Source organism: Cyanistes caeruleus, chromosome 9, assembly GCF_971803275.1.
Source record: "Cyanistes caeruleus chromosome 9, bCyaCae1.hap1.1, whole genome shotgun sequence".
NCBI lineage: Eukaryota > Metazoa > Chordata > Aves > Passeriformes > Paridae > Cyanistes > Cyanistes caeruleus.
The window spans coordinates 9,137,111-9,165,048 of NC_141709.1; the positions used below are offsets into that span (position 1 = coordinate 9,137,111).

The 27,938-nt window shown below is 57.3% G+C and overlaps 2 protein-coding genes across 2 annotated transcripts; both read left to right on the plus strand.

Annotated features, from left to right (window-relative positions):
• Positions 1-437: 437 nt before the first annotated feature.
• On the plus strand, positions 438-20,649 carry LOC147651513 (uncharacterized). Its single transcript, XM_086842859.1, has 11 exons — positions 438-568; positions 5,536-6,430; positions 6,603-6,737; positions 7,007-7,152; positions 7,605-7,885; positions 9,085-9,244; positions 9,816-10,119; positions 10,731-10,863; positions 18,449-18,551; positions 18,815-18,871; positions 19,165-20,649. The coding sequence occupies exons 4-11, from the start codon at positions 7,111-7,113 to the stop codon at positions 19,387-19,389; spliced, it is 1,305 nt and encodes a 434-aa protein (XP_086698985.1). The 5' UTR covers positions 438-568; positions 5,536-6,430; positions 6,603-6,737; positions 7,007-7,110; the 3' UTR covers positions 19,390-20,649.
• Positions 19,171-26,828, plus strand: LOC111922140 (maestro heat-like repeat-containing protein family member 7). Its single transcript, XM_086842836.1, has 15 exons — positions 19,171-21,758; positions 22,026-22,090; positions 22,182-22,331; positions 22,505-22,653; positions 22,938-23,085; positions 23,332-23,519; positions 23,609-23,746; positions 24,016-24,130; positions 24,284-24,421; positions 24,624-24,800; positions 24,925-25,080; positions 25,239-25,340; positions 25,733-25,835; positions 26,099-26,155; positions 26,449-26,828. Exons 1-15 carry the CDS (start codon positions 21,620-21,622, stop codon positions 26,637-26,639), a joined length of 2,016 nt encoding a protein of 671 aa, XP_086698962.1. The 5' UTR covers positions 19,171-21,619; the 3' UTR covers positions 26,640-26,828.
• The last annotated feature ends 1,110 nt before the right edge of the window (positions 26,829-27,938 follow it).

Genomic DNA, 27,938 nt, shown 5'->3' on the forward strand with positions numbered 1-27,938 from the left:
CGTTAATTACTGGCCACTTCCCCCAGCTGTTCCTCACCTCTGGTCCCAGCTGCAAAACCAGCTCACAGTGTGCAACAGCTGCATTTGGAGGCCCAGAACAGCCCTGGCCTTTGGCTGACTGTGTAAAAGTTGGATGACAATTTGTAGCTCCACGTGGGAATTTTGGAGCTTCTCCAATTAACCCCTGAGTGCTGTGGGATTCTCTGCTGGAGGATCTGAGTGTGACAAGCTGCTGATATTGCCTGAGTTGGTGTTGGGGCATCACAAAGGAGCCTGGACACCTTCCCCTATCCCAGGCTGCTCCGAGCCCCATCCAGCCTGGCCTTGGACATTTCCAGGCATCCAGGGGCAGCCACAGGAAACCTGTGCCAGGGCCTCAGCAGCCTCACAGGGAAGAATTGACATAATTAATGTAACTAACATAGTTCCTTCTGAAGGTCCAATGGTGAAAAGCATCCCTGTAGCTTCAGCTGATGAATTTCAACACTGAAAGGCACAAAAAACCCCAGAAGAAACGGAGCTCAAGCTGGCCAGGACGAACATTTCCTCTCCTGCTGCCAGTTATGGGGCAAGTATTACATCACAACGTGTTAGTAGAATTAAATATCTATTTGAACTTTGCTTCTTGTGTACTTTTTAATTTTAATATTATTTATTCTTTGACTTTCAATAATTCATCGAGATGCATCCATATCGGTAATTAAAACATGTACAGTAAGAAACAGAGCTCACATAAATTATTCCACGGCATTCATTATTTATTTGGCCACTTACAGCTGTGCAAAATTTACAGAGAAAATATGTACATTAATTAACATGTACATTACAATTTCATTAGTGCACTTTTTCGGTGAGTAAAGACACTCAGATATGGGTGTGTGAGCAGCTAGAGAGGTCTTGCTTGTGCCTTTTAAATTATTTAGGTTTAAGAAGAGGTCTGTGGTTGGAATCCAGGAGGAGCTGCTCGGGGGAAGCCTTTCTGCTGGCCTTACACGTGTGGTGGCAAAGTGGTTTTTTCCAAAGCTGCCAGGATTCCTGAGCCAAGCTCAGGGATGGATGTTTGGCTGTGTTGTACAGCCACGGGCACTGAGTAGAGCAAGGGACAAGAGAAAATCTGATATTTCACACCCTCTGGTGTAATTTCCTGTGGTTGAGTCTATCAGGGAGTGCTGGTGCCATGGTGGTCCCACTGCATTTCTTGGCTGGTGTGTCCTGGAGGGTGAGGCTCAGGACAAGGCCCTGCAGAAGACTCTCAGAGGGGTTCTGGAGGCACCACTGTTGATTTTTACCCCCACAGATTCCAGCTGAGGCTGCTGCAAAGTGACTCCAGTTCTAAAACCAGCTCTGGAAAAGGTCCTGTGCATCAGCACTGAGGCACAGCTCAAACAACGAGGAGTTTCTTTGTGCCAAGTGGATTAAAAATACCCAAACCAACCCAACCAAACAACTCACGGATTCTATCGTCGTCTGAAAGGGAAAAGAAACATTTTTATTCAGTGCCACAAAATTTGCATCAATAACAAGTCCAGTAGCACACCAGGAAATTTCCACATGAGTAAACTCCACTCACTGCAAAAAGGCTTGTATCCACTCCTGGAATTTAATGGTTCAGCTGGCATGTGAAAGCTGTTATTTGGAGGTTTAATTATTAAGATCAAATTAAATTTCAGCTATTGCAGCAATGAGCAGATGCCAGCTGAGGGTTTCCTTGCTGGGGAATGCTGGAGAGGATTTTGGTGTATCCACATGGGAGCCTCCCTGCTAGGAGGATGCTCAGAAGGCATTGTGCCTTGGATAATGAACTATTCAGGAGTTCTGGGAGTCCCAGGGATGCCTTTTCCTGGTTATGAATTACTCCTGGTGAAATCTGGCAATGAACTGCCTCACGGTGACCTGTGGAGTTCCTGGTCAATGAGGGGCTGCTGGAATGAAGGGAATGCTCCACTTCATGGCTATGGAGCTTTTCCTTCCCCCAGCAGGAGCTCTGGCTGGGACTTGTAATGGAAAGTGTGAAGACTTGTGCAGATGAAGAGCAAAGAGAACAAAGACCCTCCAAAACTCACTCTGTCTTTCCAACCAACCCCACAGAATTTGTCTGTGAGCTTTCATAGTTTTTGAATTGCCAGCCACAAAAAACTTTTAATTCTTTTTGGCCAGGCTGTGAGTGCACTCAGAGGGTGGAGCAGATGAGGAGACAAAGGTTTGGGGAAGCAGAACACAGAACTATTTGCTTTCTGGAAGGCTGGAGTGAGGTCTTGGGGGAAATCTGCCTCACACAGAGACTTGACAAGAGCCATGAGGCTCTGGATCATCCTCCCCTGGACTGCCCAGGCATGGGAACTCCATCCCTCTGTCCCACAGGGGCAAACTGCAGACCCCCCAGCCTTCCCCAAACACCTGCATCCAGGGCATTTAGGAGCTGATTCCCCAGGGCAGGGCTGCACTTTGGGCATTTGTTCTCCCTTTACAGCTCAGCTGCCATGATGCAACAAAGACAATGGTTTGGATGGACACAAAATCCATTCCTGGTGTGTGCAGTGCAAGTGTGGAGGAATTCCTGTTGGCCTGAACCATCCGCTCTCCTGTGAGCACCTGACACTGCACAGAGCCAAAGGTGGGATCACTACAAGGGGATCTTCTCTTCCTCCTGCTCTCTTCATCATCACAGGTAAATTGGAGGTTGGGACACTTCACTGGGGCAGGGACACCCAGGCTGAGTGAGGAAAGGCCGCTCCCCACTTCTCTGACATCCTAATGATGGCAACCCATCATTATCCTGCAAAGACCCATCCCAAAGGAGCCTGTTGCGTCCTGGCAGGTGCTGGAAGGAAGTGAAAGCATTCCCAAGGAAAAAGGGAGAAACTGAGTCCAGCTCACCAATGCCTCAGAGCAAAACTTTAGAAGGCATTATTCTGTGTATTCCCAACTTCATGGCCAGAGTTGAGGCTGGGTTTGAAAAATGTGGATTTACTTCTTTTATAGAGGAACATTTATTTTTTCACAGCAGAAGGAACTCTTTTGAGTTTCCTGCTTGAGACAGAGATTGAAAAATACACTGCCTTGTCTTTCAAAAATGTTCTGAGGAGCCACTGCAAGGTTTCAGATGAGGGCCACAGTTATGCTCTGGAGGTTGTCAGAAGGAAGGATGCTGCTCAGTCTTTCTCTGTTCTCTTTACTGGAGCTGGCATGAAAATGGATTATTCTAAACCATCTCTCTGTGTGGCTGTCCCATTTGTCAGCTTCCTGCAGGCACATTCCCTGCTTGATGTTTTCATAAACTCCACTCCTTTTCCTTGGCTTCTGGTGATAAATTGTAATGGCAAGTGAAAATATTCCAAAATAAATCTGTTTTCATGGCCCTCTGCAAAGTCCACTCTGAGAGCCCTGTGCAGATGTAGCACTTTGGGAGGAGGTGGGGCAGCACCAGGTGCACATCACACATCAGCCCTGTGGTGTCCACATTTTCAAACCCTGCCCCAACTCTGGCCATGAAGTTGGGAATGCACAGGAAATGCCTCTAAAGTTTTGCTCTGAGGATACAGGTGAGATGGACTCAATTTCTCCTCCTGTTTCCTTGAGAATACTTCCAACTTCCTGCTGTTATTTTGGTAGGGTCTGTATTTTCAAATAAGGAGCAAATTATTATTATTATTATTATTTGGTCCAGGAAACCAAAGGAACATAAGGAGAAATAACAGAAATTTTTAGGTTGGAAAAGATCCCAAGATCTAGGAGATTCTAAGATGCAATCCAACCATGAAGCCAACCTTTCCAGGCCTCCCAGTGATCCCATGGAGAGGGAGGTGCCAGCAGCAGCCCCAGAGCTGGGCTGTGACAGAGCAGGGATGAGGCCAAGTCCAGAACTGCTTCCCAATGACCCCCCCTCACCCCTGAATCCTCTACTGCTGGTACCAAGGCTGCTGTTTTCCCTGGAAATGTGTCTTTCCAGCCCAGAAACTCCTCTCCACTGGAGAAGCCCCAGCAGCAGAGCCCTTCTTGCGCTCTGTGGATGCTGCAGGGCAAAGCCTGTGGTGGCCCCTTGGTTTGGGCTCTGCAGCTCTCAGCACCCAGAAGAAGCTCTGCCAACACCTCCTGCTTCTGCTGCATCCTTGCACACTGTCTGATGATCTGAGAGCTTTTCCCAGCCCAAATGAGCTGCAGTGAGCACAGCAAGAGATGAAAATGAACTCCAGTGATGCCTTTTTCCTGCAGGAAGATGAGGATGGGCAAGTCCTTCCTCTGAGGTGCCCTTCAGCCCAACACTGGGACACTGCTGCCGAGCTGGGCTCAGCTTTGTTTTCTCTCCCAGAGTAAAAGACAGGCTGAAACTAGGACAAAACAACAAAGAGGGAGAGACAAAAAGGGAGAGCCTGGGTTTGAATTGACAGAAACCCCAGGAACCGGAGTGCAGCCCAGTAAATATTGGAATGACATTACCTGAGCTTGAGAAAAAATTGACAAATTGTTAGGCTGAATTCCTGTCTCTAGTGGAACTGGAGAGCAACCACCATGGAGATAACATTATTTTCTTTAATCATTTTCTTTGGCAAGAGAATCAGAAGGAAAAAGCTCCAGAGTGACTCTTATTATATTTTCCCTCCCTCTGCCTTTTCTTTCTGATTCCCTCCATCGTTCCCAGCTCTGTCAAGATTGTGACAAACTTAATTACCAGCAAACAGCAGGAATCCCAGATGACATATCCATGGTTTTTTCTTTCTTCTGACTTCATGAGATCTTTCTGGTCTTTAATGTAGAGTGAATGAGGACGGGGAGCAGATGGTGCTGGTGTCCAATACCAGCAGCATCTGAGCCCTTATCTCCTTGAGATCTTCAGTGTCAGGATGGGATGTGGATAACAAAACCTGAGTGATGAGATTCAGGGCTGGAGGTTCAGAAAACGGGATTGTGCATGACAGGCCCAGATCTGCCATTTGGGGGCTGTCATAGAAACCTGCACTCATTTCAGGGCTGCTCACAGCAGGGACTGCACAGCCCAGGCCTCTTGCTCCAAGCTCCTGGCACCAGGATAAGGCACCTTTGTGCCTCCTGCATCTGTAAATTTGATGCTCGTTGGCTATAAAACAAGAGCTGGGTGAAACATTGTCATTTGCAGGGAGTTTGCCCTAAAACCATGTTTCTAGGGCATGAAACAGCTCAGGGTGAGGTTCAGTGAATGGTTTTGAGCGAGAAAAAAGATTTAAAAGAAAAATGCCTAAAATACTTTCAGTATTTTTAAGTGGAGTTTTGCCCTTTGATCTTTTCAAAGGGAATTTTATTGTCTTGCTGTCTCAAAGATGTTTTGGCTGCAGGGGTCTGGAGAGGCTTTTCAGAGTCCTCACCAGTTCTACAGTTCAAGAAGCTTGTGGCCAGCCAGGTTTTGGCCACCTGTGCTCCCATTGCTGCAGAAGCAGGGAGCCCTTGCCTCCACCCTGCCATTACTATTACTATTATTATTATTATTATTATTATTATTATTATATTATGTTTATGTTTATGATGTTTATTTTTACACCCAGGCAATTCACTGTTTTGCAGGAAATGTCAAGATTTTCCACACAGGCACCTCTTTCCCCTGTGCACCCATCTTGAGAGAGAGAAAATGGTCATGTGCCACTTGACCAAAGCAGGGGCTTTGCAAACACACCAAACACTGGAAGTTTGGTAGAAAGAAGCAGCAAATCTCTTTTTTATCTTAGTTTTATCTTCACCAAACCTTCTCTGAACAACTCTGCACCTCCTTCTGCATTCATTTCCTCAAGCTGGGTGTCATGGAGTTACTTTACCTTTAAGGGAGTTGGAGTTGCTGGGAACTGCCTGGAGTCTTTTCTCCTGACCAATTATCGGTCATTGCTGGGAATTGACAGCAGTTTAGGCCATTGAAAAGTGGGATCAACTTGTGAACCCTACCTTAAAGTGTAAAAGCAGAGCTCTCTGGGTTCTCTTTGTTTCCTGGCTGTGGAGGGTGGCAGAGCCCCAGGCCTCCCGTCCCTGCCCAGGCCATGCGGCCGGGCGGGGATGGGGCCGGGCCTGCCCCGTCTCCCGGCCTTGAGATGGCGGGGCCTGGGGAAGGTTTTCCTCGGGCCCGGGCCGGGCCGATCTCTGGCTCGGCTGCAGGTTTTGCTGTAACTAAATTCACTAGAAACTGCTGAGTGAAGAAGGAGAGAGGCTTTGGACCTGCAGCAAGCAGAGACAGCGACCACACTCTCCAGAGCAGCTATGAAGAACTTCCCATCGCAGACGGCTCCAGCTCCTGTTCGGCAGAGATCACTGAGCCATCTACAAAAGCCTGGGCAAGATTTTAACTCTTTCATTACCCAGACGAGACTTGCGGATTAATCTTTTTATCCAGAGAGAGAAAAAGAGAGTGATCAACATGAAAAGAGACTTTATAAACTACCAGTGACAGGAAAGAAAAGAAGCTTCAGAAGAGGTAGAGAATTAAGAAGATGCTTTAATTAAGCTGAAATATCTTTCTGTTAAAACTATGGAGATGGACAATGAAGTCCTGTGCTCTGAGGGCGCGTGAGCCCATCCGTCTTTGCCTCTTGCCACACAGATGTTGCAGGCAAGTGTGAAACCCTCTGCTCTTTGCTTCTGTGCAGGTGCTGCAGGAAGAGCAGAATGAGAAGAGGGCTTTAACAGAGACACTGCTCCAAACTCGGGGACAGCTCAGCCAAGCGTGCCAGCAGGTCCAGCAGCTCAGGCAGGAGGTGAAAGAGCAGCAAGAGAAGGGACAGGTAAGTCTGAGTAGGCAGGGAATGGAGTGCAGGGCAGGGACAAGGGCACAAAAGGCAGCTCCTGGGACTGAGGGGACAAGGGCTGCCTGAGGCTGTGGGAGCCTGGTAAGCTCCAGAGCTCAGGCCCAGGAAGGAGGGCTTGCAGTGCAAGCAGAGCTGGGTCGAGAAGCCACAAGAAGTAGCTGAAGGAATGGGGTTTGGAGACAGCAAGTGCAAAAATCTGAGCCTGAGGGCAGGTCCCAGGAAGTCACTCTGCATTTTGTTGCCAGACCATCAAGGCAAAGCTGCAAGCTGAGCTGCAGGAAGCTCACAATGAAATGCTGGCAGTGCAGAGGAGGCACAAGGAAGAACTTCAGGGCATCAGAGAGAGGAGATGAATGTCCTCCTTGAGCAGAGGGATGCTCTACAAAAGCAGGTGAGTGAAACAGCAGTGGCACTGCAGTCACGCAGGGAGGACTCTGTGGCCTTCTTGCTTTTCCATGGCAGAGCAGCAGCTGATGGGGTGATCCCTGGGGCTGCCTCATGCTGTGGGGGCTCCATGGCAGCTGCTCTGAAGGACACTCAGTGCTCTGCTGAATCTCAGCTGCTGCCCCCTGAACAGCTGGGCCAGTCCTCTGGGCTGTTGGCCAGCACCCATCAGCATGGACTCCTGCTGGCCTCTTCTTGCTAGCCTTGGTTTGGGAGGTGCTTTTTCAGGTGGGCCACTTAGAGACTTAACCAAGTTGTCCATCTCTATTGGGAATCTGCCAGTCCCAGGACAGGGAGAAAGGGAAAGTTTTCCTTTCTCATTCCTAAGTGCCTCTACTGTGGCTGACAGAGGCAGGCTGTGGCTGTCGCCTCTGACTGCTTTGTTCTGTTTGACTGGAGGTGGATGAGTTGACATCTCAGCTGGCAGCCTCCCGAGAGTTCCTGGAAAGCACACTCCAGAGAGCCCAGCAAGATGTGAGCGAGGCCCAGGCACAGTCAAGGCAGAAGCAATTGGAGGCTGAACACATCCAGAAGAGGCTGGAGGAGGCAGAACATCAGAAGAAGGAGCTCCAAGTGAAGCTGCAGAAACTGGAGAGGGAATGGAGTGAATGCAAAGAAGTGGCACTGGAAAATTTTGAATTGCAGGCTTCCGTGAATGTCCTAGAGAGGGAAAGAGACAGGTAAATGAAAGCCTGTGGGACTCTGCAATGTGGTGAATGCATTCCCTCTTTGCCATCTTTGCACCTGCCTGGGGCTCTGGCAGCATTTCCTAAGGGGCAGATTCTGAACTCTCCATGAAGACACATCTCATTATCTGTATGTTGTGTTCATTCTCTAATATTTTAAGCCTTCAGTTGGAGTTTTTCTGAAGACAAAGGCTTTTGGGGTAGCTCTTTCCCTCTAGGGAGTGTTGTGCTCTTAGGTTAGGTTAGGTGGGTATGTTAACAGTGCTGGAGCTGCAGTGTAAGGAGCTGGATACATCCATCAGCTCCACCTTGGCTGCTGTAACTTGAGGCCTTTGGGATCTGATCAGCCTGGCATCTGATGCCTTTGCTGGGCAGCACCTTCTTAAGGCCCTGAGTGCTGATCAAGCCCAGATTGCCCTGGGAGGCACCCAAGAAACAAGAATGTCTCTGGTGCATTGTTCCTGATAAAATGCCCCCCTGGTGCCTGGAGGGGCTCAAGCAGGGTCCCTGCCACCCTCCACACTCACAGGTGTTACTGACTGTGCAAAGAATGCAAGAAACCAGAGCAAGGTTAGGGGGGCTCCTCCAGCTGATCAAGTCAAGCCAGTCTTCAGTGCCACAGGATTTTTCTTCCAAGAAGAAGACAAAGGAAAGGCAGAGCACTCTTGCTTGCCTGGAGGTTTCTGCATCTTCCATCAGCTTGAGCTCTAAGCCTCTGTTGCCACTTCTGCCATCAGCCTTTGTTCCTCCAGCTGAAAGTAGGATGGGTGCTGGTAAATCTCAGGGAACTTGCCAGACATCCCCTGGCTGTAGGGTGCTGCTCCTCCCACCTGGACATACAAGATGGGGGAAGGAAACGTCTCTTCCATGTTGACCAAACCTCTTCCCCTTGGAGCCTGGTTAGTCAGAAGAAAATTCTTCCTCTCCCCTAATGTCTTCATTGCAGGACTTTGTTAGGTTTGTATGCACATTCCCATCTCAAATAGAAGGTAGGCCATGAAGGCAGGAACTCCCTGTTCTTTCAGGAACAAAAGCAGAGTGGGCACATGCTGGGCTGTGACTGCAGGGGGAACAAACAGCCAAGTTGTTTAGACAAACCTCATTGGACAGAGCAGTTTTCTCTGAGGTGCTGCAAGTCCTAGGAGTTTATAAAATGTGATGCCATTAGTAATGAGTTGCATGCTTCCCTTTAGGCTGATTCTGTCTCTGGAGGAAAAGAGCATGGATCTCAGAATGCTGGAACAAAGGAACCTGGTGCTGAACAATCAGCTGTCTCAGTTTCATTCTGCTCTTCAGCAGGCTGAACTGGTCTCTTCAAGCCGTGCAGGACAACTGCAGCAGCTCAACACCCAGGTAAGCTGTGCACTCCATCCTCTTCTCCAGGGGCACACAACACCACCTTTGGCATGCTAGTCCCAACCTCTTTCCCCTTCCAGCAGCATCCACATGTTCTTCCCAGGCCTCCTGCTGCTGCACCCTCAGGCCAAGGCTGGATCTGGTGTCTGCTGCCATAGTTTTCCCCCATTCTTTCCTGGGTCCCAGCAGGAAATCTGGGAGCAGAAGCAGCAGCACACTCCTCTGGAGCTTCTCTGTCCCTCAGTTAGCAGTGCTCTCCCTGACAGGATTGGTGCCTGTGCCATTCACTGAGCAATGTGGGGACACAGATGTGGCTATGGCAGGCTGGGCAGAGCGCTTCCACCACAGCCAGTTCAGCCCGTGTTCAGAGCTGCAGCCTCAAGGGTGCCCCTTGCCTCCCTTTCCCTGTTTTCTCTACCTTTGTCTCTACTGGAATCCTTGGTTCTGCACCTTCTGTTTCTGGTGTATTTCTGCCTGAAGTCATTTCTCCTTCAATGCTCTCCCTACTGCCTGCTCTGCTGCCTCAGGAGCAGCCCAGTCCCTGAGGCTCTCTGCATCCATCTTCCAGATCCAGGCCCTGCAGGATGCAGTGACAGAGAAGGCAGCTCAGCAGGACACTCGAGAGAAGGAGCTGCTGCAGGAGCTGGAAAAGTCCCAAGCAGGAGAACAGAGCTTGAGGGACGCTGTGCATGTGCTGCAGGTTGAGATGTCTGAGCTGCGTCTGAGGCTCCAGAGCTCTGAGGAAAGAGCAGAGGCCATGGCCACACACTGTGAGGCCATGGAGATGGAGCTGAGGATGGCTCAGGCTGACAACAACCAAATCAAGGCCTGCAATCAGGAGCTGCAGACACTGTTGGAGGAAACTCAGCAAGGTACAACTTCTCTCCCATCCATTGCCCCATCCTGTTCCACCAGCGGGGATCTCTGATCCCATGCAGAGGTAAAGGCCTTTGCCCAGAGATGGCAGACAGGAAAAACAACCAGCACGAGACTTATCCATCCAGGCGCCAGTCAAAGTTTATCTCAAGAATGATGCTGTGGCTGGCGGTGCCAACTGGCTCTGCTGTGGCTGGTCCCATACACAGCTGGTGCCTTTCAGGTGCTGTGTCTGTGCTAAGCAGCTGAAGCTGGATGCCTCAGCTCAATTCCCCCAAATTTCAGGCCCTGTCAAAGCCTCCAGGCTATTGGCCTCTCTGGAGCAGGGCTGCACAGGCATCCCTGCTGCTTTGTCTCTCTTGGATTGTTCACTCAGCACAAGGCCAAGAGCAAACACACTGCTATTCCTCTGAACCTTGCCCCTGCCATTCCTGCTTTTTTCTCTGCCTGGAAGTTTCCTTCCTTTCTCTCAGTTTTGGAAGCTCTTGTGGGCTTAAGGCCTGGCAAACCACGGCAGGCAGAGAAGACAGTGCTGTTGTCTCTGCAGGGTGCCCATCAGTTTACTTTGCTTTGCTTTCTCCCTTCTCTTTCCCCTTCCCTCCTGCAGCAATATGGAGGGCAGAACAGCAGAAGACCTCTCTAGAAACTGCCTTGAAGGAAGAGGCTGTGACTGTTCATCAGAGGTGGCATCACTGCAGAGGAAACTGGAGAGCCAGGAGAAGGAAAGGAAGGATGTGCTGGTGAGAATGGCAGATGCCACAAAGGGCCATTTCCTAGCTATGTTTGCACCTTGTGTTACCAGTTCTAAGGAGCACCTTTTTCCAGTTTAACTTTCCTAATTGCATTCTTCTGAACAAGGAGGAAGTCACTGGGGCTGCGGGGCGGGCCGGCACCGCGGCTCCCCGGGCAGCAGCCGGCCCTCTGCCCCCTCCAGAGCCCGGCGCCAGCGGCTGCTGCCCGGTGCCTCAGGGCTGGGCGGGCACGGGAGGCCGGGGCTGGCCGCAGGCAGCAGTGCCCGGCCGAGGGGCAGAGCCCGCACCAACCCTTCCCTCCCGCCGCTCTCTGCAGCTGGCACAGGACAGGAGCCGAGCGGCTGAGCACCTGCACCGGGCCCTGCCGTACCTGGACAGCCCGCAGGAGTCCCTGCGAGCGGCGGCCATCAGGTTCATTGGTGAGCCACGAACCGGGCTGGGCTCCCTCCCTGCCCCGCCGCAGCTCGGCCCCAGCCCCGGCTGCTGCCCCGGCCCTGGAGCCCCGGCTGCCCTCGGGGCTGCTGCTGCCGGCCTCTGGCAGCCGGGCCCTTGGGCTGGGTCAGGATGCGGCAAGGGCCGGGGCTGAGCCCTGCCGGGGCAGGAGGCCGTGTGGCCCCAGGGCTGGCAGCGCCGCTGGCAGGGAGCTGTGCTGCTGGGACCCTGACAGGCTCTGTGTTCCCAGGGATGGCCGGGCAGCACCTCCGGGGGAACAAACGAGAGCTCCAGAGCATCTGTCAGGGTGAGTGAGGGCAGCGGGCTGCCAGCCCCGGCTGCCAAGGGGAGCTGCAATCCCTGCCCCGGCTGCCGAGGGCTCTGCTCCCTGTGCGGACCAGGCCTGGTGTGGCCAGGGCACACACAGAGATTTCAGGGGCACGAGTGCCAATAGTGTCCAGTGGCTTTGGGCTGATCCCTTTGGTCCCTGCTCCCTCCTGGCCATGGCCAGAGCCACCTGGGTTGGCCCTTGCACGGGGCTCTCCTCGGGTCCCTGCAGATCCAGATCTGACCATGGAGATCTGTTCCTCTCTCTTGCAGCCCTTGATGACAAGGCACAGGACATCAGCCCTGCCATCAGACTGCTGGCTCTGGAAACAGCCTTTGTCCTCCGCGCAGCTCAAGGCTCCATCTTGCAGAAGTGGCAAGATGGATTCCGCAGGGCACGCAAGAACCGCCCTTGTCTGTGGGCCCGTGGCTGGCGGTGCTGCTGGAGCTCTGAGGAGAGCTGAATTGAGAGGCTCTCTGTCTGCCGGGGCCATCTGAGCCAGGCAGGATTTTTCTTTAAGATGTTTTTTTTTTCCTTCTTCTTTTTTGTTCTTTAATATAGAAATATAGAAATAGAAATATATAGAATAGATACAGAATTATATATAGAAATATAGAATGTGTTCTCATACCCAGTGTCTCAGGTGCTTTCTCTGGTGCCCAGTGCGCAGGGCATAGAGGGAGAGGGGAAAAGGGTGCTTGTGCTCAGCAAGCTGCCCAGGCGTGCAGTGGGGAAGGGAAAATGGCCAGAAGGCCCTCGGCCTTGGGTGGTTCTGCTGAAGCCTTAATGCTGCCCACAGAGGAGCTGGGCAGGGGCTGGAGCTGTGGGGATCGCTGTGATTGTGGTGCCTGGAGATGGGCATGAGGCTTCTCCCAGCCAGGAAGCGCCGTCTGTGTCCTGCAGCCCGTGGGTTGCTGGCGGGATTGCTGAGGGCTCTGAGGCTCTCTCAATCTGGCTCCTCTGGAGCTCCATCGGGGCTGCACCGCTGCTGGGCAGGTTGGCCGGGCTGGGGGAGAGCAGAGGGGCCAGGGTGGTGGAAGCCCTGAGGAAATTGGGTGTCAGAGGCCACGAGCAGCCCCCAGGCAGTCACCTTGTTCCTGTCACCCGCTGCTCTGGTGCTTCCCCTGAGAGACTGCCATGCCTGCAGCAGAAGCCCTCGAGGCTGGGCCTCAGCAGCCCCGAGGTGCCCAGGCTGGGCTGGCTGGCGACAAGGAGGGCAAGGAGGCCCTGGCAGGGCACAGCCACTGGGTGCTGCCAGGGCAGCGGGCAGAGGCAGGGCTGGCGGCCAGCCCGGGCCCCCGCGCCTGCCCAGGCCACGGTGCTGAGACCAAGGCTCCCCTGACACAGAGCTCTGTGTCTGCACAGCTTCTGCCTCCATGGGGAGGGTGGTGATGTCTCCTCGAGCAGCGCTGCTGAGTCGCTGCTGCTGAAGCGGCTCTGGACAGAGCAGAAACGGCACCAGAGCGTGCACAGGAACGGCCCTCAGGGCTGGGCTGGAGTGGCCAAGATGCCTCCTTCTCTTGCAGGAATAACAGAGATGGTGGACACAGTCCCTTCAGTATATATGTTCTACAGGCTGTAGTTAGGTTCTTTATTGCAATTGCTATAGAGGTCCTTTCATTGTACATACATTTTATAGATTGTTGCTATGAAGATTCTTATAACATAAATACATTCTGTAGTTCATTGTTGGTGGTGGTGCTGTTGTGTAAATAAATTGTCCTTGTTTGTCACAGGCTGTCTGTCTTTGCATTTGCTTTGGGCACAGGCAGCATTTGCACAGCTGTGGTTTCCCCTTGCCCTGGGTTCCTGAGGCTGGAGGTCCCTGGGGGTGCTGGCACAGCCACCCTGGGACTGGGGTCCCCGTGCACAGGAGGGAACCACTGGTGGCGCTCCTGGCACTGGGCACCGCTCGTGTTCCTGGGCTGCTGCAGAGCGGTGTCCCCAAGAGCAAAGCTGTCACCAGCAGAGAGGGGGCTCTGACAGGAGCAGCCCCTGCAGCAATGCAAAGCAGGCAGGAAACCTCCTGCCACCCTTCCTGCTGCAGCCACAGGTTTGAGCTGTTCCTAAAGATCCTGTTGGGCTGTCTGAGACACTTGGGCCAAGGCATTGCTTCCAAGCTGGGCCACTTTGGCCGGGCTGGGTGGAGCCCCAGGGCAGGGGGCAGCGTGTGCAACGGCCCTTGGTGACACGGTGCATCATGGTAACCGTGGAATGGAACGGGACAGGGTGTCCAAGGGCCCTTTGTGACATGGGGTGACATTAGTGTTGGTGGTGACACAGCCACACCACAGTGCCTGGTGCACGTGACAGGGCAGGACGGGACAGAGTGGTGCTGTGAGGAGCCCCCGCACGGCGCACTCATTCCTTGCTGACCCAGAGCCTTTCTGAGGCGTTACTCCTGCAGGTCACCTCGAGGCCAGACCACAGCACTCGGTGACCTGCAGCCTTCCCGAGGCTTCACTTCTGGTGAGGTGAAGCACCACACTTCTCAGGTGTGCTCGAGCCCAGACCGTGGCATTTCCTCACCGCGGTCCTTGACGACGAGTCTCCTGTCCTTGTGGCACGAGCCCCTGAGACCCAAGTGCAGGACTGGCTGTCCTGCAGCCTTGCCAAGACTTCACTCCTGCAGGTGCCTTCCAGGCACAGCTGCAGGACTTGCCAACTCAGACCTTTTCTGAGCCACCTCTGCTGCGAGTAGCCATGAATCCAGGCAGTGATGTTGAGCAGAGACCTCCAAGTGTCCCCAAGCTGACCTGGGTGAAGGAGGAGAAAGAAGGCCCTGGGACTGCCCCAGCACAGCAGCCTGGAGAGCTGGAGCAATTTCAGCCACCTCAGGAGGGTGAGCGGCAGACCTGGGCCTGCAGCCAGCTTGGCCTCGTCCCATCCCATCCCATCCCATCCCATCCCATCCCATCCCATCCCATCCCCCGGGGACACGTCCATGGACAGGACAGAAGTGGGGCTGGGTCAGACGCCCTGGAGCTGTACTCTGTGCCCTGGGGCATCCCGGGGCTGTCCCTGCCTGGGGAGTGCAGGGCTGGGCTGTGTTCTCCGGCCTCTCCCGCAGCCCCTCAGCTCAAGCTGCGCTCGCTCTTTGCCAGGAGCAGCCATGGAGCGCACTCGAGAGCAGGAACGCAGCCGTGGCCTCTTCCGCACAACAGCGCAGGTACCTGCAGCCATCCCCTCTCCTGCTCAGCCCAGCACCACGCTTGGAGCACTCCATGCAATGTCCCTCATTTCTTGCCCTTCTGCTGCAGATGATTTGCAAATTCATGAAGAGAATTCGGGAGGAAGAGACCAGTGCCATGGGCACTGTGGTCAGAGCATACTCTCCCATCTTCAAAACCAAGGCCAGTGCTGCCCTGCTGGACATGCTTGTGGAGGAGGGTCCTTCCAGTCCAAAGCAAGTAAGCAGTCTGTGGCCTGGCTTCGATCCTCCCAGGAATTGCTTGGCCATGCCAGCTGCTCACTGCGAGCCTTTGAGGCCGTGGCAGTGCGGTGGGAAGAGAAGCACTTCTCTGGGAAGCTGGGCACATTACTCCTGCTGGCAGCTTTCCAAGTTTCCCTGTGCCTTCTCCAGGTGCTCCCCATGGTGAGGTTCATCTACCAGTGGCTCAAGGGTAATGAGTTTCCTGAGTACAATCTGTGCAGGCCCCTTCTGGATCTGACAGAGGCACAGCCTGCTGACGTGGTGATGGCTCTCCTGCGTGTGGCCCCATGGTGTGACAGGTACAGGGCCCACGTGCCCAGAGGGCTCAGGGCATCCCCCTGCACAGCCCGGCTCAGGTGTCTGACAAACAGAGGATTCCAGGGCCCTGTGGCTCCTCCCTTTGTCAGCCCTGGCACAGCAGCCCCCGAGCCTGCTGCCCTCAGGGGCCAGTCCCCACAGGGCTGGGCTGCCACTGAGGGGCAGTGGGCAGAGGCAGGGCTGGCAGCCAGCTCAGCTCCCTGCTGCTGCCCAGGCCACGGGGATGTGTCCCAGACCCCCCTGACACAGAACTCTGACCCCACAGAGCTGCTACCACCATGTGGAAGAGCATCATGTGCTCGTGCAGGGCTGCAGAGCCAGCCATGCTGATACTTCTGGATGTGCTGGGCACCTGGCCAGAGCTCAGCATGTGCACCTCCGACGGGGACCACACGGCTGTCCTTGCCCTGGCTGTGAGTTTCTGCAGCTGACCTTTGCTCACCCCAAGGTCACCTCTCCCTCAGGTCTCCATCCTCCCTCCTCCCATGGCATCTCCCTGCATCAGGCACTGGGCTCCAACCTGGCCTAGGAGCAGCTCCAGGACCACCAGGCCGGCTGCTGTCCCTACATCTCCACTGGCCTCTCCCTGCCACGCTCGGGCCCTGCCACATGGACACCTGGGCACTGAGCGCTGACTCAGGCTGCTCTGTCCTTCACAGGCAACTGTGGTGATATGGAAGATGCTCCAGCTGCCCTGTGTCCCACATGCAGTGACAGTGTATTTCCCCCGTCTCTTGGTGCATCTGCTCTTGCAAGTGCTGTTCAGCACATTGGATATGCCAGAGAAGGTCGATACCTTCTGGAAGAGATGCCAGCAGCAACACGGCCTTGCCATCAGCCCCAACAGGTGCTCCATGCCACTCCTCCTGTCCCTGCCATGTCCCCAGGGCAGAAGCCCGTGCTCCCAGCATCACCTGGGCTTTGCTGTGCACACAGGTTTGCAGTGCAGACCCTGAAGGCCCTGCTCTGCCGACTGCACTATGAGGATGTGGTGGCAGCAGTGGAAGACGAGTGTGGCTGGGACACGCTGCTGTGTGCTGGCACGCACCACTGTGCTGTGGGTGTGCTGGCCAGGTGAGCTGCCCCCAAACAGCGTTTGTGCCCCGTGCCTGGGGTGCCCCACACAGTCCCCGTGGTCAGGGGCCAGAGGGTCTTGTCACCAAGGGATGGCCAAGGACACTGCACAAGCCAGGGAGAGGAGGGTGCCCAAGAGCAGCTTGGCCCCCAAAGGACCCCAGGTCCCCTTGCAGGGTGGTGGAGAAGGGCCAAGCTCCTCCTGGGAGTCAGTCCATGGAGAGGTTTGTCCCGCTGGCTCAGGGTCTTGGTTCCTTTTTCCTCCCATCAGAGCAATGCGTCACGTGTCCCTACCCTTGTGTTCTGCGATTGCATTCTACCTGCTCGGGCTGCTCAGCAAAGACACGGCACACGGGGATTTGGCCGCCATGGCGTTCCTTGTGGAGGTGAGCCTGAAGGGCAGCGCTGTCTCGCTGAGCTGTCTCCCAGCTCTCTGCCCTCTCGGTGCCGCAGCCGCCCGGGACGGTGCCCACGCCCTGTGCTGCTGCCTGGGCCCAGCCCTGTGCGCTGCTGCCCCATCACCGGCCTGTGCCCTTCAGATGTTGGAGTGCCTGGACTCGAGTGAATACCGTGACAGCGTCCTGGAGATCGCATCAAACAAACTGCAGAGCGAGTGCAGGGAGAGGCGTCGCTTGGCACTCAGAGGCCTTGTGGTGCTCGGCAAGAATTCCTCCATGGTGAGAAGGGGGCAGCGGCTGCCGGCGTGGGGCTGGGGAAGGCAGTGGCTTGCGCTTGGCTGGCCTTTGGGCACTGAGGCAGCTGCTGCCAGCTCTCCTGCCTCCTGCCTCTTGCCTCCTGCCCCAGGCCTTTGGCACAGGCCTTTGGCCTCTGGGCCCTGTGGCAGCAGGGTGGCATTTCACACACTTGTGTTCCACACAGGCCAAAAGAATGTGGGGCCTGCATGAAAGGCTCGTGGAGCTCCTGGGGGAAAATGACAGCCATGTGCTTGGGATGAGCATCGCTCTCCTCAGCCGTTTGTTCCTGTACAGTGGTGGCCCGATAACCATCCCCCTCGGCCTGCAGCTGGCTGAGGCGCTCCTGCCGCTCTTTGACAATGTAAGGCTCTGTGTCTCCAGCCATGGCTGCTGCCTTGGCACTGTGCCCTGGGCATTTGCAGGCCTGTGCCCAGGTGGGCCTGAAGCAGCTGATGCTGAGGTCTTTATTTCTTCCTTTCGTACAGGACGATAGCCAGGTGCAGCTGTGCTCCATGTTCATCTTCCAAGAGATGATGGATTTAGTACCAAAGGAGGGGAAAAAGGCCCTGAAGTCCCACGTGCAGCAGAGCCTGCTCCCACTCTCCTTGCACTGCCATGATGAGAACCAGCGCGTGGTTGATGTGAGGACTCGGCAGCTGCCGTGGCTCCCTGGCAGGGCGCTCGGCTGCCTCCTGCTCTGCTGCCTCGCAGGCTGCAGCTCCCTCCTGGTCTTGGCCCAGGGACGTGGGTCCTGTGCCCTGGGCTGTGGTGCCATCTCTGGGTCTCTGCTGCTCTCCAGGCCTCCCGGGAAACGCTGCTCTGTTCCGCCCGATTCCTGAAGAGGAAGGATCTCCAGCAGATGCTGCGGGTGGATCAGACCTGGAGGTTCGGCGAGGGCTTGGTAAGGGCGGGCTGGAAGCCCCAGCCCAAGGTTGGAGAAGCTCAGTGTGTGCGGCTGGCAGCTGTGCCCTGCCCAGTGCCGCACCCAGGGCCGCCAGCCTGTGCCACACACGCTGCTCCCTTCCCTGGGCCCCGCGGGCTCTACTCCAGCCCCCTGTGGCCCCGAGCCGTGTGCCCATGGAGCCCCGGCACAGCTGCTCTGTCGGGCAGGGCAGCACCGCGGCTCCCCGGGCAGCCCCCGGCCCTCTGCCCCCTCCAGAGCCCGGCGCCAGCGGCTGCTGCCCGGTGCCTCAGGGCTGGGCGGGCACGGGAGGCCGGGGCTGGCCGCAGGCAGCAGTGCCCGGCCGAGGGGCAGAGCCCGCACCAACCCTTCCCTCCCGCCGCTCTCTGCAGCTGGCACAGGACAGGAGCCGAGCGGCTGAGCACCTGCACCGGGCCCTGCCGTACCTGGACAGCCCGCAGGAGTCCCTGCGAGCGGCGGCCATCAGGTTCATTGGTGAGCCACGAACCGGGCTGGGCTCCCTCCCTGCCCCGCCGCAGCTCGGCCCCAGCCCCGGCTGCTGCCCCGGCCCTGGAGCCCCGGCTGCCCTCGGGGCTGCTGCTGCCGGCCTCTGGCAGCCGGGCCCTTGGGCTGGGTCAGGATGCGGCAAGGGCCGGGGCTGAGCCCTGCCGGGGCAGGAGGCCGTGTGGCCCCAGGGCTGGCAGCGCCGCTGGCAGGGAGCTGTGCTGCTGGGACCCTGACAGGCTCTGTGTTCCCAGGGATGGCCGGGCAGCACCTCCGGGGGAACAAACGAGAGCTCCAGAGCATCTGTCAGGGTGAGTGAGGGCAGCGGGCTGCCAGCCCCGGCTGCCAAGGGGAGCTGCAATCCCTGCCCCGGCTGCCGAGGGCTCTGCTCCCTGTGCGGACCAGGCCTGGTGTGGCCAGGGCACACACAGAGATTTCAGGGGCACGAGTGCCAATAGTGTCCAGTGGCTTTGGGCTGATCCCTTTGGTCCCTGCTCCCTCCTGGCCATGGCCAGAGCCACCTGGGTTGGCCCTTGCACGGGGCTCTCCTCGGGTCCCTGCAGATCCAGATCTGACCATGGAGATCTGTTCCTCTCTCTTGCAGCCCTTGATGACAAGGCACAGGACATCAGCCCTGCCATCAGACTGCTGGCTCTGGAAACAGCCTTTGTCCTCCGCGCAGCTCAAGGCTCCATCTTGCAGAAGTGGCAAGATGGATTCCGCAGGGCACGCAAGAACCGCCCTTGTCTGTGGGCCCGTGGCTGGCGGTGCTGCTGGAGCTCTGAGGAGAGCTGAATTGAGAGGCTCTCTGTCTGCCGGGGCCATCTGAGCCGGGCAGGATTTTTCTTTAGGATATTTTTTTTATTCCTTCTTCTTCGTTCTTTTTAATATAGATATATAGAAATAGAAATATATAGAATATAGATATAGAATTATATATAGAAATATAGAATTATATTTAGAAATATAGAATGTGTTCTCATACCCAGTGTCTCAGGTGCTTTCTCTGGTGCCCAGTGTGCGCAGGGCATAGAGGGAGAGGGGAAAAGGGTGCTTGTGCTCAGCAAGCTGCCCAGGCGTGCAGTGGGGAAGGGAAAATGGCCAGAAGGCCCTCGGCCTTGGGTGGTTCTGCTGAAGCCTTAACGCTGCCCACAGAGGAGCTGGGCAGGGGCTGGAGCTGTGGGGATCGCTGTGATTGTGGTGCCTGGAGATGGGCATGAGGCTTCTCCCAGCCAGGAAGCGCCGTCTGTGTCCTGCAGCCTGTGGGTTGCTGGCGGGATTGCTGAGGGCTCTGAGGCTCTCTCAATCTGGCTCCTCTGGAGCTCCATCGGGGCTGCACCGCTGCCGGGCAGGTTGGCCGGGCTGGGGGAGAGCAGAGGGGCCAGGGTGGTGGAAGCCCTGAGGAAATTGGGTGTCAGAGGCCACGAGCAGCCCCCAGGCAGTCACCTTGTTCCTGTCACCCGCTGCTCTGGTGCTTCCCCTGAGAGACTGCCATGCCTGCAGCAGAAGCCCTCGAGGCTGGGCCTCAGCAGCCCCGAGGTGCCCAGGCTGGGCTGGCTGGCGACAAGGAGGGCAAGGAGGCCCTGGCAGGGCACAGCCACTGGGTGCTGCCAGGGCAGCGGGCAGAGGCAGGGCTGGCGGCCAGCCCGGGCCCCCGCGCCTGCCCAGGCCACGGTGCTGAGACCAAGGCTCCCCTGACACAGAGCTCTGTGTCTGCACAGCTTCTGCCTCCATGGGGAGGGTGGTGATGTCTCCTCGAGCAGCGCTGCTGAGTCGCTGCTGCTGAAGCGGCTCTGGACAGAGCAGAAACGGCACCAGAGCGTGCACAGGAATGGCCCTCAGGGCTGGGCTGGAGTGGCCAAGATGCCTCCTTCTCTTGCAGGAATAACAGAGATGGTGGACACAGTCCCTTCAGTATATATGTTCTACAGGCTGTAGTTAGGTTCTTTATTGCAATTGCTATAGAGGTCCTTTCATTGTACATACATTTTATAGATTGTTGCTATGAAGATTCTTATAACATAAATACATTCTGTAGTTCATTGTTGGTGGTGGTGCTGTTGTGTAAATAAATTGTCCTTGTTTGTCACAGGCTGTCTGTCTTTGCATTTGCTTTGGGCACAGGCAGCATTTGCACAGCTGTGGTTTCCCCTTGCCCTGGGTTCCTGAGGCTGGAGGTCCCTGGGGGTGCTGGCACAGCCACCCTGGGGCTGGGGTCCCCGTGCACAGGAGGGAACCACTGGTGGCGCTCCTGGCACTGGGCACCGCTCGTGTTCCTGGGCTGCTGCAGAGCGGTGTCCCCAAGAGCAAAGCTGTCACCAGCAGAGAGGGGGCTCTGACAGGAGCAGCCCCTGCAGCAATGCAAAGCAGGCAGGAAACCTCCTGCCACCCTTCCTGCTGCAGCCACAGGTTTGAGCTGTTCCTAAAGATCCTGTTGGGCTGTCTGAGACACTTGGGCCAAGGCATTGCTTCCAAGCTGGGCCACTTTGGCCGGGCTGGGTGGAGCCCCAGGGCAGGGGGCAGCGTGTGCAACGGCCCTTGGTGACACGGTGCATCATGGTAACCGTGGAATGGAACGGAACAGGGTGTCCAAGGGCCCTTTGTGACATGGGGTGACATTAGTGTTGGTGGTGACACAGCCACACCACAGTGCCTGGTGCACGTGACAGGGCAGGACGGGACAGAGTGGTGCTGTGAGGAGCCCCCGCACGGCGCACTCACTCCTTGCTGACCCAGAGCCTTTCTGAGGCGTTACTCCTGCAGGTCACCTCGAGGCCAGACCACAGCACTCGGTGACCTGCAGCCTTCCCGAGGCTTCACTTCTGGTGAGGTGAAGCACCACACTTCTCAGGTGTGCTCGAGCCCAGACCGTGGCATTTCCTCACCGCGGTCCTTGACGACGAGTCTCCTGTCCTTGTGGCACGAGCCCCTGAGACCCAAGTGCAGGACTGGCTGTCCTGCAGCCTTGCCAAGACTTCACTCCTGCAGGTGCCTTCCAGGCACAGCTGCAGGACTTGCCAACTCAGACCTTTTCTGAGCCACCTCTGCTGCGAGTAGCCATGAATCCAGGCAGTGATGTTGAGCAGAGACCTCCAAGTGTCCCCAAGCTGACCTGGGTGAAGGAGGAGAAAGAAGGCCCTGGGACTGCCCCAGCACAGCAGCCTGGAGAGCTGGAGCAATTTCAGCCACCTCAGGAGGGTGAGCGGCAGACCTGGGCCTGCAGCCAGCTTGGCCTCGTCCCATCCCATCCCATCCCATCCCATCCCATCCCATCCCATCCCATCCCATCCCCCGGGGACACACCCATGGACAGGACAGAAGTGGGGCTGGGGCAGACACCCTGGAGCTGTACTCTGTGCCCTGGGGCCTCCTGGGGCTGTCCCTGCCTGGGGAGTGCAGGGCTGGGCTGTGTTCTCCGGCCTTTCCTGCAGCCCCTCAGCTCAAGCTGCGCTCGCTCTTTGCCAGGAGCAGCCATGGAGCGCACTCGAGAGCAGGAACGCAGCCGTGGCCTCTTCCGCACAACAGCGCAGGTACCTGCAGCCATCCCCTCTCCTGCTCAGCCCAGCACCACGCTTGGAGCACTCCATGCAATGTCCCTCATTTCTTGCCCTTCTGCTGCAGATGATTTGCAAATTCATGAAGAGAATTCGGGAGGAAGAGACCACTGCCATGGGCACTGTGGTCAGAGCATACTCTCCCATCTTCAAAACCAAGGCCAGTGCTGCCCTGCTGGACATGCTTGTGGAGGAGGGTCCTTCCAGTCCAAAGCAAGTAAGCAGTCTGTGGCCTGGCTTCGATCCTCCCAGGAATTGCTTGGCCACGCCAGCTGCTCACTGCGAGCCTTTGAGGCCGTGGCAGTGCGGTGGGAAGAGAAGCACTTCTCTGGGAAGCTGGGCACATTACTCCTGCTGGCAGCTTTCCAAGTTTCCCTGTGCCTTCTCCAGGTGCTCCCCATGGTGAGGTTCATCTACCAGTGGCTCAAGGCTAATGAGTTTCCTGAGTACAATCTGTACAGGCCCCTTCTGGATCTGACAGAGGCACAGCCTGCTGACGTGGTGATGGCTCTCCTGCGTGTGGCCCCATGGTGTGACAGGTACAGGGCCCACGTGCCCAGAGGGCTCAGGGCATCCCCCTGCACAGCCCGGCTCAGGTGTCTGACAAACAGAGGATTCCAGGGCCCTGTGGCTCCTCCCTTTGTCAGCCCTGGCACAGCAGCCCCCGAGCCTGCTGCCCTCAGGGGCCAGTCCCCACAGGGCTGGGCTGCCACTGAGGGGCAGTGGGCGGAGGCAGGGCTGGCAGCCAGCTCAGCTCCCTGCTGCTGCCCAGGCCACGGGGATGTGTCCCAGACCCCCCTGACACAGAACTCTGACCCCACAGAGCTGCTACCACCATGTGGAAGAGCATCATGTGCTCGTGCAGGGCTGCAGAGCCAGCCATGCTGATACTTCTGGATGTGCTGGGCACCTGGCCAGAGCTCAGCATGTGCACCTCCGACGGGGACCACACGGCTGTCCTTGCCCTGGCTGTGAGTTTCTGCAGCTGACCTTTGCTCACCCCAAGGTCACCTCTCCCTCAGGTCTCCATCCTCCCTCCTCCCATGGCATCTCCCTGCATCAGGCACTGGGCTCCAACCTGGCCTAGGAGCAGCTCCAGGGCCACCAGGCCGGCTGCTGTCCCTACATCTCCACTGGCCTCTCCCTGCCACGCTCGGGCCCTGCCACATGGACACCTGAGCACTGAGCACTGACTCAGGCTGCTCTGTCCTTCACAGGCAACTGTGGTGATATGGAAGATGCTCCAGCTGCCCTGTGTCCCACATGCAGTGACAGTGTATTTCCCCCGTCTCTTGGTGCATCTGCTCTTGCAAGTGCTGTTCAGCACATTGGATCTGCCAGAGAAGGTCGATACCTTCTGGAAGAGATGCCAGCAGCAACACGGCCTTGCCATCAGCCCCAACAGGTGCTCCATGCCAGTCCTCCTGTCCCTGCCATGTCCCCAGGGCAGAAGCCCGTGCTCCCAGCATCACCTGGGCTTTGCTGTGCACACAGGTTTGCAGTGCAGACCCTGAAGGCCCTGCTCTGCCGACTGCACTATGAGGATGTGGTGGCAGCAGTGGAAGACGAGTGTGGCTGGGACACGCTGCTGTGTGCTGGCACGCACCACTGTGCTGTGGGTGTGCTGGCCAGGTGAGCTGCCCCCAAACAGCGTTTGTGCCCCGAGCCTGGGGTGCCCCACACAGTCCCCGTGGTCATGGGCCAGAGGGCCTTGTCACCAAGGGATGGCCAAGGACACTGCACAAGCCTGGGAGAGGAGGGTGCCCAAGAGCAGCTGCTTCCCAAAGGGCCTGGGTCCCCTTGCAGGGTGGTGGAGAAGGGCCAAGCTCCTCCTGGGAGTCAGTCCATGGAGAGGTTTTTCCCACTGGCTCAGGGTCTTGGTTCCTTTTTCCTCCCATCAGAGCAATGCGTCACGTGTCCCTACCCTTGTGTTCTGCGATTGCATTCTACCTGCTCGGGCTGCTCAGCAAAGACACGGCACACGGGGATTTGGCCGCCATGGCGTTCCTTGTGGAGGTGAGCCTGAAGGGCAGCGCTGTCTCGCTGAGCTGTCTCCCAGCTCTCTGCCCTCTCGGTGCCGCAGCCGCCCGGGACGGTGCCCACGCCCTGTGCTGCTGCCTGGGCCCAGCCCTGTGCGCTGCTGCCCCATCACCGGCCTGTGCCCTTCAGATGTTGGAGTGCCTGGACTCGAGTGAATACCGTGACAGCGTCCTGGAGATCGCATCAAACAAACTGCAGAGCGAGTGCAGGGAGAGGCGTCGCTTGGCACTCAGAGGCCTTGTGGTGCTCGGCAAGAATTCCTCCATGGTGAGAAGGGGGCAGCGGCTGCCGGCGTGGGGCTGGGGAAGGCAGTGGCTTGCGCTTGGCTGGCCTTTGGGCACTGAGGCAGCTGCTGCCAGCTCTCCTGCCTCCTGCCTCTTGCCTCCTGCCCCAGGCCTTTGGCACAGGCCTTTGGCCTCTGGGCCCTGTGGCAGCAGGGTGGCATTTCACACACTTGTGTTCCACACAGGCCAAAAGAATGTGGGGCCTGCATGAAAGGCTCGTGGAGCTCCTGGGGGAAAATGACAGCCATGTGCTTGGGATGAGCATCGCTCTCCTCAGCCGTTTGTTCCTGTACAGTGGTGGCCCGATAACCATCCCCCTCGGCCTGCAGCTGGCTGAGGCGCTCCTGCCGCTCTTTGACAATGTAAGGCTCTGTGTCTCCAGCCATGGCTGCTGCCTTGGCACTGTGCCCTGGGCATTTGCAGGCCTGTGCCCAGGTGGGCCTGAAGCAGCTGATGCTGAGGTCTTTATTTCTTCCTTTCGTACAGGACGATAGCCAGGTGCAGCTGTGCTCCATGTTCATCTTCCAAGAGATGATGGATTTAGTACCAAAGGAGGGGAAAAAGGCCCTGAAGTCCCACGTGCAGCAGAGCCTGCTCCCACTCTCCTTGCACTGCCATGATGAGAACCAGCGCGTGGTTGATGTGAGGACTCGGCAGCTGCCGTGGCTCCCTGGCAGGGCGCTCGGCTGCCTCCTGCTCTGCTGCCTCGCAGGCTGCAGCTCCCTCCTGGTCTTGGCCCAGGGACGTGGGTCCTGTGCCCTGGGCTGTGGTGCCATCTCTGGGTCTCTGCTGCTCTCCAGGCCTCCCGGGAAACGCTGCTCTGTTCCGCCCGATTCCTGAAGAGGAAGGATCTCCAGCAGATGCTGCGGGTGGATCAGACCTGGAGGTTCGGCGAGGGCTTGGTAAGGGCGGGCTGGAAGCCCCAGCCCAAGGTTGGAGAAGCTCAGTGTGTGCGGCTGGCAGCTGTGCCCTGCCCAGTGCCGCACCCAGGGCCGCCAGCCTGTGCCCCACACGCTGCTCCCTTCCCTGGGCCCCGCGGGCTCTACTCCAGCCCCCTGTGGCCCCGAGCCGTGTGCCCATGGAGCCCCGGCACAGCTGCTCTGTCGGGCAGGGCAGCACCGCGGCTCCCCGGGCAGCCCCCGGCCCTCTGCCCCCTCCAGAGCCCGGCGCCAGCGGCTGCTGCCCGGTGCCTCAGGGCTGGGCGGGCACGGGAGGCCGGGGCTGGCCGCAGGCAGCAGTGCCCGGCCGAGGGGCAGAGCCCGCACCAACCCTTCCCTCCCGCCGCTCTCTGCAGCTGGCACAGGACAGGAGCCGAGCGGCTGAGCACCTGCACCGGGCCCTGCTGTACCTGGACAGCCCGCAGGAGTCCCTGCGAGCGGCGGCCATCAGGTTCATTGGTGAGCCACGAACCGGGCTGGGCTCCCTCCCTGCCCCGCCGCAGCTCGGCCCCAGCCCCGGCTGCTGCCCCGGCCCTGGAGCCCCGGCTGCCCTCGGGGCTGCTGCTGCCGGCCTCTGGCAGCCGGGCCCTTGGGCTGGGTCAGGATGCGGCAAGGGCCGGGGCTGAGCCCTGCCGGGGCAGGAGGCCGTGTGGCCCCAGGGCTGGCAGCGCCGCTGGCAGGGAGCTGTGCTGCTGGGACCCTGACAGGCTCTGTGTTCCCAGGGATGGCCGGGCAGCACCTCCGGGGGAACAAACGAGAGCTCCAGAGCATCTGTCAGGGTGAGTGAGGGCAGCGGGCTGCCAGCCCCGGCTGCCAAGGGGAGCTGCAATCCCTGCCCCGGCTGCCGAGGGCTCTGCTCCCTGTGCGGACCAGGCCTGGTGTGGCCAGGGCACACACAGAGATTTCAGGGGCACGAGTGCCAATAGTGTCCAGTGGCTTTGGGCTGATCCCTTTGGTCCCTGCTCCCTCCTGGCCATGGCCAGAGCCACCTGGGTTGGCCCTTGCACGGGGCTCTCCTCGGGTCCCTGCAGATCCAGATCTGACCATGGAGATCTGTTCCTCTCTCTTGCAGCCCTTGATGACAAGGCACAGGACATCAGCCCTGCCATCAGAATGCTGGCTCTGGAAACAGCCTTTGTCCTCCGCGCAGCTCAAGGCTCCATCTTGCAGAAGTGGCAAGATGGATTCCGCAGGGCACGCAAGAACCGCCCTTGTCTGTGGGCCCGTGGCTGGCGGTGCTGCTGGAGCTCTGAGGAGAGCTGAATTGAGAGGCTCTCTGTCTGCCGGGGCCATCTGAGCCGGGCAGGATTTTTCTTTAGGATATTTTTTTTATTCCTTCTTCTTCGTTCTTTTTAATATAGATATATAGAAATAGAAATATATAGAATATAGATATAGAATTATATATAGAAATATAGAATTATATTTAGAAATATAGAATGTGTTCTCATACCCAGTGTCTCAGGTGCTTTCTCTGGTGCCCAGTGTGCGCAGGGCATAGAGGGAGAGGGGAAAAGGGTGCTTGTGCTCAGCAAGCTGCCCAGGCGTGCAGTGGGGAAGGGAAAATGGCCAGAAGGCCCTCGGCCTTGGGTGGTTCTGCTGAAGCCTTAACGCTGCCCACAGAGGAGCTGGGCAGGGGCTGGAGCTGTGGGGATCGCTGTGATTGTGGTGCCTGGAGATGGGCATGAGGCTTCTCCCAGCCAGGAAGCACCGTCTGTGTCCTGCAGCCTGTGGGTTGCTGGCAGGATTGCTGAGGGCTCTGAGGCTCTCTCAATCTGGCTCCTCTGGAGCTCCATCGGGGCTGCACCGCTGCCGGGCAGGTTGGCCGGGCTGGGGGAGAGCAGAGGGGCCAGGGTGGTGGAAGCCCTGAGGAAATTGGGTGTCAGAGGCCACGAGCAGCCCCCAGGCAGTCACCTTGTTCCTGTCACCCGCTGCTCTGGTGCTTCCCCTGAGAGACTGCCATGCCTGCAGCAGAAGCCCTCGAGGCTGGGCCTCAGCAGCCCCGAGGTGCCCAGGCTGGGCTGGCTGGCGACAAGGAGGGCAAGGAGGCCCTGGCAGGGCACAGCCACTGGGTGCTGCCAGGGCAGCGGGCAGAGGCAGGGCTGGCGGCCAGCCCGGGCCCCCGCGCCTGCCCAGGCCACGGTGCTGAGACCAAGGCTCCCCTGACACAGAGCTCTGTGTCTGCACAGCTTCTGCCTCCATGGGGAGGGTGGTGATGTCTCCTCGAGCAGCGCTGCTGAGTCGCTGCTGCTGAAGCGGCTCTGGACAGAGCAGAAACGGCACCAGAGCGTGCACAGGAATGGCCCTCAGGGCTGGGCTGGAGTGGCCAAGATGCCTCCTTCTCTTGCAGGAATAACAGAGATGGTGGACACAGTCCCTTCAGTATATATGTTCTACAGGCTGTAGTTAGGTTCTTTATTGCAATTGCTATAGAGGTCCTTTCATTGTACATACATTTTATAGATTGTTGCTATGAAGATTCTTATAACATAAATACATTCTGTAGTTCATTGTTGGTGGTGGTGCTGTTGTGTAAATAAATTGTCCTTGTTTGTCACAGGC

Coding starts and splice junctions, on each gene's coding strand:
- LOC147651513 (XM_086842859.1), top strand. CDS start 7,111: ATGAATGTCCTCCTTGAGCAGAGGGATGCTCTACAAAAGCAG. Junction 9,245..9,815: donor TGCAGCAGCTCAACACCCAG/GTAAGCTGTGCA, acceptor TCCATCTTCCAG/ATCCAGGCCCTGCAGGATGC. Junction 18,872..19,164: donor GCTCCAGAGCATCTGTCAGG/GTGAGTGAGGGC, acceptor TCTCTCTTGCAG/CCCTTGATGACAAGGCACAG.
- LOC111922140 (XM_086842836.1), top strand. CDS start 21,620: ATGAATCCAGGCAGTGATGTTGAGCAGAGACCTCCAAGTGTCCCCAAG. Junction 23,747..24,015: donor GCTGTGGGTGTGCTGGCCAG/GTGAGCTGCCCC, acceptor TCCTCCCATCAG/AGCAATGCGTCACGTGTCCC. Junction 24,131..24,283: donor CCATGGCGTTCCTTGTGGAG/GTGAGCCTGAAG, acceptor TGTGCCCTTCAG/ATGTTGGAGTGCCTGGACTC.